Source organism: Mastigoproctus giganteus, chromosome 6 (genome assembly GCF_048544385.1).
Source record: "Mastigoproctus giganteus isolate SK-2022 chromosome 6, ASM4854438v1, whole genome shotgun sequence".
Classification (NCBI taxonomy): domain Eukaryota; kingdom Metazoa; phylum Arthropoda; class Arachnida; order Uropygi; family Thelyphonidae; genus Mastigoproctus; species Mastigoproctus giganteus.
Window position 1 is genome coordinate 68,529,751 of NC_143580.1, and position 15,559 is coordinate 68,545,309.

Below are 15,559 nucleotides of genomic sequence, written 5' to 3' on the forward strand. Positions count from 1 at the left end.
ACAAAATTATTCCAAGAGAAGTTTAATACTCTACACATAAACAATTTTTGACTTATAAAGTTCAGTACGACACGAAACTCTACATCGAAACGTAAATGGAATTTTGAGAGATTGAAAAAAAACTACTCGATACCAAGAATAAATTTAGAAGTTAAAAGAAAGTTATCCTCGATATATGTGTTAAGAAAGAGACTTTTATCTTTAAAAAGAAACTTACAGTAATCCCTAAATATTGAGCCTCGCTGGAGAAGGCGTCTTGAATTTCGATTTAAGTTTCTGTCCATGTTCGAAATATTTTTTTTAGCCTACTATATACAGGACACGCGCAAGCTGAAATACTTAGAGTAATGAAGAAAGATGATAGCTTTGTGATCTTGGATACTGACAGATTAATTTTGTCTCGAGCGAAATGTAATGAACGTAGCACCGGAAACTAACGCTGCCATATCCTACACTAAATCCCTGGATGAAATGCGGCGCCATTTTTGCAGTCTAAAGTTTCACGTTTCTCTAAGAAAAGATTAAGAATTTTGTTATCTTGGTACGTATCTGAGCACGCCAATTTATAAAGGAATAAGTAAATTTCAAACAGCCAATGAAAACTTACTATCTGGATGCATGGGGTATGCAATAAGTAGGCATGTAAAAATCCCAAGATAATTCGCCGGAGATTTTGTGTTTCATCAAGAGCCTTGAGACCTGAGTGACTGCAATTTGTTAATCGATTCCCCATAACAACATTCCTTTTTAAAAATATTTCTTTTTTCGAAGACAAGTATATTTATTTCCATGATGGATAACAATTAACTTTGCTCCAACTTCGATAATGCGAATTGAACACAGAAGACCATGCGCCGCCTTCTCACGAACCTTATCGATGTGATCAAAGCTTACACGCAAACGCGGATAAATTCGAGTGACGCATTAATTAAGATGGCTTAGTGCTTTTGTAGCTCTCTATAGATAGACAGATAGATATAATGGAAGAAAACTCGAACTGAATAATCGAGAACTGCCTTTAAATCACACCAAGTACGGACGAAACTGGCGCTGGTTCAAAAGATGATTTCTCTGAATATTAAGGTCAAGGTAGATGCAATCGTATAAATTAGCTGTTCGCTGTAATTTAAGGAGAGGATAGGGGATGCAGTAGGGGGTCGAAAAAGTAATTTATTAAAGTGCTTCGATGTCATTAACAGAGGACTATTTTCCCATTCTTCAGACTAGCGAAAGGAGAAACAGCCCAAGCCATTTGAATGCACCAAGAAGTAATTTTTCCTTACTCCAAGCATAAAGCAGAAAAAGAACAGAAATAGGAAGGGATTGTGAACAAATTGAAAGCGAATCACTGATGACATAAGTGGTTCTTCGGTACCCGTTTTATTTTATATCTAAACGAACCTATTACACAAATGGTGGCTGGTTGAAGTAATCTTGAAGGGAGCGTTCCGTCCTGTTCGCCGCTCCAAGCATTAATATAATTTGACGAATACATTTTCTTTATTTAAATACTTCTCATTTGTTACCCACCCATAGACGGTAACCAATCTATTTGGTTTGAAAAAGCATTGTTCAGTAACACAATGGGCAAAACCATCCATCCCTTAGTTTAGCCTGTAATGTCGAAGTTGGGCGATGCTATAAAAACAGCATGAAAATTAAACTACAAAGGAAATTATTTAATCTTTCTGCATAGTGTCCTCCTGTGAGGTTACAATAGTTAAAATTCAATCGCCTAGGAGACAAATACACTACCCTTTGAAGAATATATGGACACCCGTGACTTCATAATGCGTTGGACCTCAGTCAGCTCGTGGTATGACGAGTTGATTGATTTTGAGATGCGTTATTGTCGGATGTCACATTGCTGACTTGTTGATTCGTGCAATTAATGCCAGCTTACACAATTCAGAGTCGACCGTCGGTGATGTTTCATGAAACGGCAGAGTGAGGGTGCCACCACGAAGGCTCACTCCACGTGACGCGAGAGTACTCGGAAGGGCAGTTCTCCATTCTCTTCAGATATCCCTGCAAAACATCTTTTGGACTTAAAGGCCTCAGCAGAGGTTGAGGTCTGAACAAGCACAGTCCGTATGAAACTCCACAGCCTGGAATTTCATGGAAGAGCGGCAGCGCATAAAGCCAAAGAAACCAATTGCAATCAATAACCTCGAATTACACAATTCAACAAACGCTTATTTGGCAAACAGAGCAGTGGAAATCGGTTCTATGGAGTGATGAATATCATTACATCTTATATCGATTAGATGGACGGGTGGGGTGGATACCTGGAGAACATCTGCAGGAGGAGTGCATTGTACTATCAGTGAAGTTCTATGATACCACTACGAGGTATCATAAATGATACTTCGTAGGTATGGAATGGCAAAAAGAAATAAATGGGCAATGAATCAGCACCCGCCATAATGTAAATTCATTATTCTAATCAGCGCTTGGCAACAAACATAATATCGAGTACTCCAACTACAATATACAGTATGTGGGTAGAGTATGTTGGTCAGGGTTCGAAAAATCGTACTAGAAGAGCTAAATACAAAATTTTAACAAAATCGTCCACTGAGAATTGTGTTATTGCATGCGGATGGACAAAAAATTATAATTTCCAGATTTCTATCCGTCCAATCTTAATGAAATTTAGGAATGCTCGATAAATCTTTCTAACAGACTGAAATGTAAAATATGAAAGTCTATGATGGGTATAATTATTACATGCGGATGGGCAAACGGACATTATGAAGACAATAAGTATTTTCTGCATATTTAATAACACGCCTAATAATTCTATGCCAAAAATAATCTTTAAAGTATAACAGCAGTAATTCAGTAATAATTAAATGCGCTGACAGCATTTAAAATGAAAACTTCTGATTTTGCACCAACCGTTTTCAAAATCCACTAATTACATCAGCAGAGGACCTTTCTAAACACAGAACGACTTCGAGTATCGGCCAACCATCTCGGACAACAGCATCTTGGTGTTGATATAGCGTTAGGAAATACTGTTTCCGAAGAAGTACTGCTTTCCCGGAAGAGTTCTCTTCTGCGTAATAGAATCAGTGCCTTGTTTACAAAACGTGTACATTGTCCGTCCTCCATTAGGAGTATGATGACAGTTTAATTGCATTATAATGATTCTGAGAATGACCAGAGGATGCGAAGGCACACTTAATGGGCACAGAGAGAGAGAGAGAAGGAAAGTGAAATGAGAGAGGGAAATCGATAAGAAAAGAATTTGCTCCCTCGATAAAGCAGGGCCGGAGAGAACCAGGAGGAAAGTATAAAAGTTAATAAAGGCTATGGAGTAGTTCTGAGAGAAAACTCCGAAAAAACACGCAGAAGTAAAATCAAAATGTCACACTATATCTTAAGTCGATTGTAGTTTAAAAGCATTCGATTTAAGCCCAAAATAGCCACCTGGCACTTGCGTATTTCTCCATGTTTTCATTCAGACGAGACACTGTAATATGGTAAACACCGAAATGACAAAGGTAACTGTTTTAACAGAAATACAGTGAACTGACAGGCTTGGAGAGTGGAGAATTCGTATTGCAATGAGATATATGAAACTGCGTACACCTTTGATGAATGTTCTCTTCTAATGATTAAAGGCTTTCATAATCAAAGGGAAGGTCGTTGCGAAACTCCGACTAAATCGCATCAAATGATTCTGTGTTACTTTGGTTAGGAAGATGTTGCTCGTAAAATTTGATTACCACCATTGTCAAACGTTGCTGAGTAAACTAAATATCTCGCCTATTTATTGGATAGCGGCTTTAATTCGAGTATCTCATTTAGATTTTGTGACTTCAATTAGTGAGCAAATTCTCTCTCGATAAGCAGGTAATTAAGTTATGAAATTAATCAGACATTGGCGGTTTACGTAACGACCCTTGTATACACTTCGGCGAGTGTGGAAAGAGGAGCTTATTCATACCGTATATATACCTACTGAGGGCGCCTTTAGTGACCAGCTTTTAGGAATGCTAATGAGAATCGATAAATAACAAAAACAGGATTACGATGGAGATAATCAGGATGGAATGGATGAGTTCATCTTTCTCTGAAAAGGGTGCGAATGGGAGAGTTTATCAAGGCATCTGGATCAATGCGAATAGAAATGCAGTTCGTAAATCAACAGATTCTCTTTGGCACGACTTGGGGTTGTCTGAACTGCTTGCGCTTGGCGCATAACTCCAAGCGATAGCACACACGAACGTAAAAATAAACTGCGATATTGGATTCGACCTCGAGATCTACCACGTGCCACAACCAGATACGATACGCGTGGTATATATATTTTCTTATCACCTTCCCGTTTATATTGCTTTGTCTTCTCATCCTCTGATAGGTTCTTGAAAAGTTTCGACATGTTTGCCTCAAAAATCTATCTCAGCTAGCCACTTCGATCTATGGGGAGTCCCTTCTCGTGTTCGCGCTTCGCTACACACACACACACGCACGCGCACACTCACTGATATACACTGAAACTCATCTCTACTTACCCTTATCGATCAGAATTCGGTCGATGGGGTATCCCGATACCGGGCATCTGATAATAATAGTCCTCCCTGCCATGACGGTGATATTCTTTATCGGACGAATAAACGGAGCACCGAAGACGTCGATCCTGGCGAAGTGACTGACAACTCCAACATCGTTCCTAGCCTGACACCCGTAGAGTCCCCCGTCAGGAACGGTGAGATCGGAGATATTGACATAACTTACGACCGAGCCATCTTCGTGGACGTAATCTCCATACTTGACTCGGCGACTTTCGGGCACGGGCAAGCCATCAAGTGTCCATAGGATTTGTGGGAGCGGTGATCCGGTGGCGGCGCACTGTAGTGACATTACTTGACCTGGCATATGAATCTGTTCGGGAAATATGCGAATGAAGGCCGGAAGTTCTTCTGTGGCAAGAGAGAAAAAAAATAAATTAATGGAATTAATAATTTTGAGATGTGAAATAAGTGGCTTTGTGAGTAAGTTGAACATTGATCGGTTACCCTGGAAATCTTTTTTTGAATCTGATAACAATTGGTAATAATGTCAGTGAGCGATGATTGGAAGGTCATTCTCATCAGCTCGAAGGACGATTATTTGCAGTATTTGGTGATTTGTACATTGGGTTGTCACTGATCGGTTACCCATGAAACCATTTTCTTAAAATATGACAATATTTGGAAAAAGATGGATGGTCATCCTCATCGAGAGAGATGAATGGCTTCCAAATCGGCAAATCATCAGATATTTGCAAAATATTATGGTTTGTTGACTGAGGAGTCATTATCGAGAAAATATTTTCGTGGACTTGGACAACGTTTTGTAAAATTGACGAATGATGATTTGAAAATTATTCTCATCAGCTGAAAGATGATCATTTGCGTTATTTGTAGATTAATAAACCATTTTTTTAATATAAAACCTTTTGGGTGCGTAGAATTCTATGGTAAATTAAGGGAAGATTCGCAACCTTTTTTTTAATCCACGATGTTTTTATACAAATTGCCCTTATTCTAATTTTAATATAAGACTGATAACGTAATGCAATACAAAGTACTCATTAAAACACACGCCTGTGCTGAATAGGAATATTATGTGTTAAGAATAAACATCGTGAAATTCTGTATTTAAATATAATCATCCTTAATCTGTTTACCCAATATATCCACATGATTTATTCATCACGGCTCAGGGGTGCAAATAATATCCTTACATTTTTATTATATTAATTAAGCAGGATCCATCATTCTTAGCCATACCTCTGGTGCCCATTCATTTTTTCCCTTTTATAAAACCCTTCTGAGCAACAATCTCATTTTGGTATAATTGTGAAGGGTGGTTGATAATAGTGCTGAACGTTGTTTGACTATGCAAGTTTGCTGTCTGGCCGCCGTAATTTAAATGCATATTTTGGGAATTTAATTAAGGAAAATGCAATGAAAACAAAGATTAAGAAAACTATGCAAATTAATGTATTAGGGGGTAGCGTGAATAAGAGATAGAGGAAGTTTTCTTAATGCTACACTGAGCTCCCATTTAGTACACTCTTGTATGCTAATAGACACGCAACTGCTTAATTGCTATGGAATGTTATAATTTTCTACCTATTTTCTGAAGTAACTACTGATATTTTATCGAATCTCCAGAAATTCGCCAGGTGTCGCTTATGCGTTATTGCCAACAATGTAATACGGTTGGATTTTATTAGCAAAAATATACTGGATATTAAGCATTGCGTAATGGACATCATTCTTTCTGTTTAATGAGAGATATTTGGAGTTTTTTTAAAGCTCGAAATGAAACAATTTCTAGTCTGTAAAGGTATAATAGCAGAACCGAATTTTGTTAATTTGGAAGTGTGTGAACCACCGGACTTTTGAATGCATGCAGATAAAGGCGGGGATGGATGAGTGTGGCTGCGTGGGACATGTAGCTTCCAGTTTTCATCTTACAAGTTGTATAGACTTTCTGGGGTTATATACATAAGCTGGAGACACACAATTAGCGTCTGTCTCTGATGTGTTAAATTCTACCCATGCTTTGTTGTTTCTTTACGCTTCCTTCAGCTGCTATTTGCAAAGTCGATTCTCATTGGAGGGTGGTCTCTATTGTACTAAATTTTTATTGCACTCCAGTTAGAGTTCTATTGTTTGAACCATCAACTGCAGTTGAGTTCTTGTCACATGGACGTCTAACTGACAATTGAGGTACGATTACACCACCTTTCGGCAAAATCACGAACTGTTTCGGGGTGCATTGCTGCACTTAGGTCGCAATATCTTGTATTTGGAGTAAATTCTTCATTCTTTTATGGATTTGTTTCGATTCAGGAAAACTTTCTGAGTATAATTTAAATAGTTTTACTTTTTCTCGATATTTTATCCAGTGGGTGTTGGTTATAGGATAAGTTAAAGTGCGTGTTAGAATGTGTAGTGCTGGATTCAGAGTTGGGGGTGCTACTAAATGAATAAAAAAGGAAAACTTTGAATGTCTCATTAATTAAAGGTATTTAATAATTGTTGCAGGTAGAGAGATCGGAATGCCGAACTTCAAGAGAAGGTAAAACAAAAGGGGTTTCTGGGGTGAAGGATCTACGAAAAACACATTATATAATGTTTTGGATTTCACTCATATCTAACAGCATTATGTAATCCTCCTACAGGCAGAAACTCTGAGGGAAATGATGATAGGCTTAAAAATAAATGGAATGAAGAAATATGAAAGATTTGTTCGCCACTGCCTGAAACTAGCAATAAACGAAAATAGAAGAAGAAAAGCTCGAACATCGAAATTCTCACTTACAGTTCGTACAAAAAGAAACAACAAAAGAGATCTAATTTTTAAAGGAAATGGTACTAAACGTGAAAAATATCCGCAAATCTTGAAAGCCACTTTGCATCCAATGAAGCAAGTACAAGCTTCATTAGATGTACAGAAGCCGAAGTAGGTTCACTGCCTGCTCTGAATCCCCAGCAGTTACAGCAAATGACATAGAGCGCAACATTTGTGGACAAACATTTGCAGCCAGTTGAATCCAGTTCTGCACTTACAAATTCTGAGCGCCTGAAAGTGTGCTGATGCTCTACTAGAAGATCTTTATTATCATTGTGGTTCCTGGATTGGCAAAAGAAAGATTTAAAATAAACAAATTTGTGATGACCAATGGCCGAGGCTATTCTCTATGCTTTGCCAATCACTAAAAACTACTCTTATTATTCTGTCCTTCAACATCAATTTACTTTAATCTGTGTTTGGTTAATTTTTCAATTTGAGTTTGTCATATTGTGGGGCTACATGATTTCTGTGCACCTCTTTAATAAATGTGTTTTCTGAGGAATAATAGTATTTTCATAAGCGTCCGAGCCTACCCATTTCTTCCTTACCGAAATGATAACAACCGAAATTCTGCGTGGCTTGGATTCAAATATGTGTGAACTGGTTTCCTTGCTGATATTATTCCTTTGATCATCTTTTGAGAATGATTTCTGGATCCGTCAAAAAGTTGATAGGCGAGGTCTATATTATGTATATCGTTCCAGATGATTCGCAATCTGCCAATGATGTTTGTGTCTGGAAACTGCACGTGCCATAGCAACATATCGCTACTGCTGGAACCAGTATACCACAACAATAAAACAGCGCAAAAGGCGCTCATGGGAAGCCCTGGTAAGCACTGAAGGGAACGCCGATCCCTGGGGGATTGTGTACAAAGTGACCACTAACAAGCTTCCCAGAGGCGAGGTCGTATCAACCACAAAATTACCGAACGGACTGTATACAAGATCGTGGCAAGATACTATCAATAATATTTTAGACGCTACATTTCAGCAGCCTGCTGACCCACACACACCGGAACAGCTACAGCTCTGCATGGAAAATGAAACATATCACACAACTGCAATTGAAGAACCCTTCACCACAACCGAGCTCAACTTAGCTGCATCTAGAATCAGAAACAAGAAGGCTCCGGGCAGAGACATGCTCGATCCAGAAATCGTCCAGAAGGCCATTGAACTTATTCCCACTACAATACTCAACCTGTTAAACCACTGTCTCCACCAAGGATTCTTCCCCACACAATGGAGGAACTGCAATCCTTAGACTTATATTGAAGAATGCAACCAAACCACATGATCTGCCACAATCTTACCGGCCCATTGCACTGCTGCCAGTCTTCAGCAAACTTCTCGAAAGGATGATCTCCCATAGAATAGAAGCCCACTACAATGACGCTGGTCTCTCCTCACCTAAGCAGTACGGTTTTCGGAAAGGACGCTCCACGATTGATGCACTGGAAACAATCATTGAAGCTGCTACCAACTGCAACTCCAAATACTTTCTACTAATCTCCTTTGACTTTGCTGGTGCCTTCGATTCCCTCTGGTGGCCCAGCGTCCTGGGCAGACTCCGAAGAGCGCATGTCCCAGAAAACTTATATAGATGCATCAAGACCTATCTCCAGGACCGGCGAGTTGTCGTGTCTGCTCCCCACTGCAGTGTCTCCAGACCAGTCTTCAGGGGATGCCCTCAGGGATCTGTCCTGGGGCCTCTCCTCTGGAATCTGGTGCTGGATGATTTCCTGAACACCAAACTCAACAATGTACAAACCCAGGCCTATGCAGATGACCTAGTCATGCTCTTTTCTGCCAATAACAGAACCCAACTAGAAGCAACTGCCAACCAGGCCATCTCCACCCTTCAAGCTTGGGCAGAGCATAACAACCTAAAGATCTCCCCAGAGAAAACCAATTCGATCCTACTAAAAGGCACCCTTGATTTGAGAAGACCACCCCAAATCAAGGTCAATGGTGTTACAGTAAAACTAAAAACAGAGCTTAAATATCTAGGTTTGATCTTAGACAAAAACCTTTCCTTCACTCCTCATCTAGACCAACTCAGGATTAAGATCAGGAAGTATGCTGCCCAAGTCTCAAGAGTTGCCCGGAAGGACTGGGGCTTAAAGAACAGAACGCTGTCACTCTTCTATAAGGCAGTTTTCATCCCGGTTATCACCTATGCTTCTGGAGTCTGGTACAAGAAGGCCAATACCGTAGTAAACAGATCGCGCCTAGGAACTATCCAGCGCTCTCTTCTCCTTCTGTCCTCGCGTGCTTGTCGCACTGTCAGCACCCATGCGCTACAGGTCCTCACTGGATCTCTTCCACTGGACCTGGAGATTGTTCGTCATGGGTTGCTCTACCAAATAGCCAAAGGAAGAGCAGTTACTTGTGCAGGTTTCACCACTGACCCAGCAAATAATAGAAACGCTGAAAAGATGAGACTTAATGAACATCTAACAGACACCTGGCAAGAAAGATGGCAGACATCAACTAAAGGCGCTGTCACCAAAAGATTCCTCCCTGATGTCAGGGCCTTCTACCCCCTCACACCTGTCTGGTTTTCACCAGGACTCTATGCTACCTACCTCCTCACTGGACATGGCTCCTTCCAGAAAAAACTACATGACTTCAGAATTTCAGACTCACCCCGCTGCCACTGTGGAGAGGATCAGACGTGGGAGCACCTTGCCCACAGCTGTGAAATCTACGAGGACTTCAGGAGGATCCTAATAACAAAACTACGCTTCAACTACCAAAATCAAGAACACCTCACCCTACAGAATGAAGAAACTTACCGAGCTCTGACTCAATTTGCAATGGACTTATTTACCAGGCAGAAAGCACTACCACCACCTTAGTATCCGAATCAATAGGTCATAACAACCATGACTGCCAATTGTTGCTATTCATCATTGAGCCATGAATGCTAATGCCTTGGACCAACTTGCACAAGACTTGACCAGCAGTGCAATCAAAGACAGGGTCCACACATACTTTGACAAATTCCTCATCATTGATTCCTGGACAAACTTTTCTCGACCAGACGTGACACATCTCATCAAGAAGAGGCCTAGCATCGATCCCTGGACTTGACCATTAATCTTGGACTCCCGGTTTTGACCACCCCCACTGTTCGTTGTGATGGACTACTGGACCAGCCTTCAGTCTGGATGCGACAAAGACTCACCAAATGGAGTCCCAATGACGGCACCTGAACTAGACCTTACTGAACATGACCCATCCACCATAGCAGCACTCACACTGCTGGATTTCCAGCAAGTTGTCGGCTGCAACTGACTGGCCGTGCTAGCTGTACCTACCCTGAACTTGCGGGGTATATCTCTCTCTCATTTTTTTTTTTTTTTTTTTTTTCCGGCTTTCTTCTGTTTCCTGCCATCCGTTCTTTACTCCCCCCCCCCTATTTTTCTCTTACAGAATGATTTTTTTTTTTTTTTTATTTATTATTATTATTTTTTATTTTTATTTATTTTTTTTTTTTGTGGGGAGGTGGTTTTCGTCCACCCGCCACCCCACTCTTCTCTCTGGTGAGGCGTTGGGCATGCCACACTGTCATCAGGGGCCATCTTCTCTATTGGCCCCTTTCTTCTGTTTCCTACCCTCCAGTCTTTGCCTTCCTCCCTTACTTTTCTCTTGCACAACGTTTTTTTTTTTTTTTTTTTTTTTAGTTTATATATATATATATATTTGTGTGTGGGTGTGTGTGTATATATATTTTTATATACACACACACTCATGCCCCCACAGGTCTAAATCTAAAAACATCAAAATTACTGCCCGACCTATTTGGCCCTAGAACAAGTTATCAGCGAACAACCCTACGCTCTGTTAAAATTACAACCGTTGCTCAAGAAACAGCGATCATCTCATTCTTAAATCTGGTCCTAGCCACTGAAATCCCAGGAAAGTAGGTGGCAGGACCCGCCAGAGTACTCTAGCTACAGTGGTACACCCGGTCAGCCTCCCCGTGGCATGGTGTGGTAACGTCGGGTCCCACTAGGGGCTCGGCGGCTAATAGACCGGAGGAACAAAGGGCACCACACAATACACAGCACATGACCCCCACACACTTCAAATCTCTGGCCCCGATACAATGTACACCCGCGGAGATGGGAGAAATCCCAGGAGCCGTTAGACACTAACATACCTTATACCTTATACCGCTACTGCTCTGCGTACATTCCAGCACAAATTGTGCTCTGTTGGTTGCGATATTGTTACTCTTGAACGGTTCTTTGCCGTCAGAGAAAAGGCCAGCATAATGGAGTGAATCTGGTCTACAAGAATGTTCAGAGAACTTCCCAGAAATGAAAGGGTCCTCCAGAATAACGATATAATCTTTGCAGTACCGCGAATGCACCAATACCAGCGGACTGCACAGGATGCATTCTGGATCTGTTTATTTATGTGACATTTTCCACCCCCCCATGCGTCTGCCAGTACTAAACAGTGTGAACCGTGGTTCATCTGATCGCATTACAAGTGCCGTCGCTTTCTCTCTTTCAGCCACGGAACGTGAAAATTGGTCCTTGCATGCAGTTATATAGATCGACTCCTGAACTTAGTGAGTGCTGTAATTGGACGAAAAAGATCCTAATTTCAGGTATAGATGGATTTGGTGATGGTATGTAATGTTTTCTTTGGAGTATGTGGCAAGAAGGTGAATCACTTGCAATTCTAGTAGTGGAATACTTCTTTCATCCGCAGTTCTCACTGCTGTTTTTGTCCCATAGCATCCACTAATTAAAGACCAGGGACACTGCCTGCGTCTATGTACGATGATATATCATCATTCATCTCTTGGGGTTACTGATCTCCCGGCTTTTTTGATGGTACATCTTTTATGTATCCACTATGGCACTGCAACTCTTCTTATAGAGGTTCGTATAACTTGACCCAGCGTGTCAAGCATCAGCAGCAGGAGGCGTGCCACGGAATACTGAATTCTCTAATAAATTTGCAGAGTGGTGTGTACTCCAATCAGCTGTGCTTCTAATTCTTTTGAAGTGGAAACAGATATAGTCTTCGTGATATCTTGAATACTATTAGCCTTAGTATTCTCTGCAGGCTTCGTCTCTTGTCCCGTTGCACTTAATTATTAGATAAAATTAACCATGGCATCATAATCATCATTGAGATTAACCTAGGGGATAAAGGAATAGCCGCCAATTTTTTCTTCCTAAAACAATCTCCATTGCCTCGGAGACGTTTCATTTGCAAGTTTTCAACGTTCTAATAATTTCTAAAGTATAAAAAACAGTTTATGAAACTAAATATTCACGTTGGCTAACTTATTTTTAGCCTTCCTTCTTGAATGGCATCAACAGCTGTCATAATTCACTATTGTTAGCCGAGATGACCCGACCACTCCCATCTGTCAAATTTTCTTGACCTTTCCCGTCTTTCTCTGCTTGCCTGTTTTGTCGCTGCAGTTGATAAGTTGATGGAGAGAGTAAGCCATCGATCAATCATTACGTGACAGCACAATTTCCCAAAGAAACGCAGTCAGTGGTCCATTCTCTTCGTACAACAACTTCGAATAGCAATTCAGTTACCGATATGTTAAAGAAAATTTGCCAAAGTTGTAGGATTTCTTATAGTTAATTATAATAAAAGTTTCATTTTGTGGAATGTTGCCTATAGGACATTCAAGACTGAAATATGCGGGTATATTTGGAATTCTGTTCCTAACAAAAAAGATTTAAAATATATCCAAAAAAAATTACCGGAGAACATGATACCTTGCAGGTTTAACTGCACATTGGCTTGTACAGATTCCTTATCGTTGTAGACGTAGCACTGGTAGATGCCACTGTCTTCTCTCTGGAAAGATGTGATATGCAAATGAGTTGAGCTTGGTCGTTTGATTCGAGCACTTCCTACGATATGGCGTTGGTCCTTCAGCCAAACGACCGAATTTACCGGACTCCCAGCGATGCTACAGTTCAATATCACCTCTTCTCCTGATCGTACTGTGCGGCGGGAAGAGGTAATTTCCGCTTTCAGGGGTGCTGTCAAAGAAAGAAAGGATGTTTAGACCATATGGTATCGATTGCAGCAGAGTCTTGAAAGAGGTTTTTCTAACATTCAGAATTTTAACTGACATTTTGCGCGACTACACACTAAAATCATTTCAAAATTATGTCTGTTGATTTTACTATACATTTACAATTGAATATATATTACAATTTATTAAATGTTATAACATTGCAGTTACTGTTTATAGTTAGTGAATAAAATAAAAAAAAAATTCCAATAATGCTTGACTTTTTAATTCAGTTACCACGAGGCGAACAACTCGCTTTTAATAGACCAGGACATTGAATCGATTAATCGCACAGGGGGGGAAGCATCTGGCAGTATCCAATGGTATCTAACATAGCGAGGTTCTTACGATTAGCACAGTGATTTTAATGAAGCTGAGTGATCAGACGTGATTCTAATAGTACATGCGTTTGAGTTCACGTGTCCCACTAATTATGATATTCCTGTCCCATAACCAGTTGTGGATTCCTGAAAGATTGTAAACAACGTTTTCAGGCCTGAGGACACAAGCGATCAGTGCTGGATTGCAACAGAATGCATATATGAGTTGGCTGTGGTTCCAGATCACGTGACTGCCATATACGTTTGTGATTATGTTTAGTCAAAATGCTTATTTGTAAGCTCTTTTGACTTATGTGGCCGTGCTAGAGTACACTGAGTGGGCCCGGATAAGGGCAGTCACTAGTTCTCGAAAGCGTTCCACAGGCATTTCCATCCATGCTTGCTGCCCCGCTGTCCATAATTCCGTCGCATTCCTGGGTGGAGGATCCAAAGCTCGAATGGACCTCCCCACAGCATTCCAAAGATGCTCCATACGGTTCATGTCCAGCGAATGGGAACACCATTTCACAGTGATAAAATCTGCGGAATGCTCTTCGAACAGTGTTATACTCACCATGTCTCTGTGGGGAGGCGCATCGTCCTGTTGGAAGAGACCATTGCCCTGTGGGTGCACGATGACCATAAAGGAAAGAAGATGATCATCAAGGATGGACACGTAACCTCGACCGTTTAGAGAAAGCATCATTTATAATCTTGAAAATTTCTTCCTCATTCATTTCACTGATGCCTCTCAGAGCTTTAAACACCTCAATCAAATCTCCTCTAAGGTGTCTAGTTTCCAAACTCTGCAACCCACATATTCGAAGTCTTTCTTCATAAGGACGCCCTTTTGCCGATCTCACCAGGCGAGTTACCCTTCTTTGCACCCTTTCAAGAAGCTCGATGTCTTTCTTTAGGTGCGGTCTCCATACTTGAACACAGTATTCCAAGTGTGGTCTAACATAAGCCTTATATAATGGGATTATCACGTCCCTATCTCTACTTGCAAAAGTTCGATAGATCATCGATAGGACACCATGGGCCTTCCTTGCAACCTGTTTACAATGCTCAGAGAATTTCATGTCTGACCGTATCGTAACACCAAAGTCCCTTTCCTCCAGTACTGGGTTTAGTTGAACTCCACCAAGTGAATGAGTTATTTTGGGATTACTGTTTCCCAGGTGTAATACCTTACACTTTGTTGGATTAAAGCACAGCTGCCATTTTTCTGACCATTCTTGAAGTCTATCTAAGTCTCTCTGAAGAAGCTCAGCTTGACAGTGATCATTAACTACTCTACCAATTTTAACGTCATCTGCAAATTTAGACATCACGCCCTCTATCCCTTCATCAATGTCGTTTATGAAAATTAAAAACAACAGTGGTCCTAATACTGATCCTTGGGGAACTCCACTTCTTACATCAACCCAATCTGAGGAATAGCCATTTATGACAACCCTCTGCCTCCTGCCCTGAAGCCATCCTTCTATCCATCTAAGGATTTTCCCAGTGATTCCAACCTGTTCCAGCTTATAAAGCAACCGCTCATGTGGGACTGAGTCAAAAGCTTTGCTGAAATCTAAATAAACAATGTCGAAATTATTCCCTAAATCCAGCTCCTGAGTGACCCTTTCGAAATAGCGAACCAGATTTGTTAAACATGATTTTCCCTTTACAAAACCATGCTGAGTATCCTTGAGAATTTCAATTCGATCCAAATGATCCTGAATTCCACCCTTGATCATTGCCTCCATGATTTTCCCTACTACTGAAGTCAGACTGACAGGTCGATAATTTCCAACTTCACGTTT

At 40.7% G+C, this 15,559-nt stretch overlaps 1 protein-coding gene across 1 annotated transcript in view; it reads right to left on the bottom strand.

The window, feature by feature from the left end:
- Window positions 1-15,559, bottom strand: part of LOC150084395 (cell adhesion molecule Dscam1-like) — a 326,343-nt gene that overhangs the window by 191,831 nt on the left and 118,953 nt on the right. Inside the window, 2 exon segments of the mRNA XM_090375201.1 lie at window positions 4,524-4,931; window positions 13,124-13,393. Coding sequence (XP_090231327.1) covers window positions 4,524-4,931; window positions 13,124-13,393 — 678 coding nt within the window.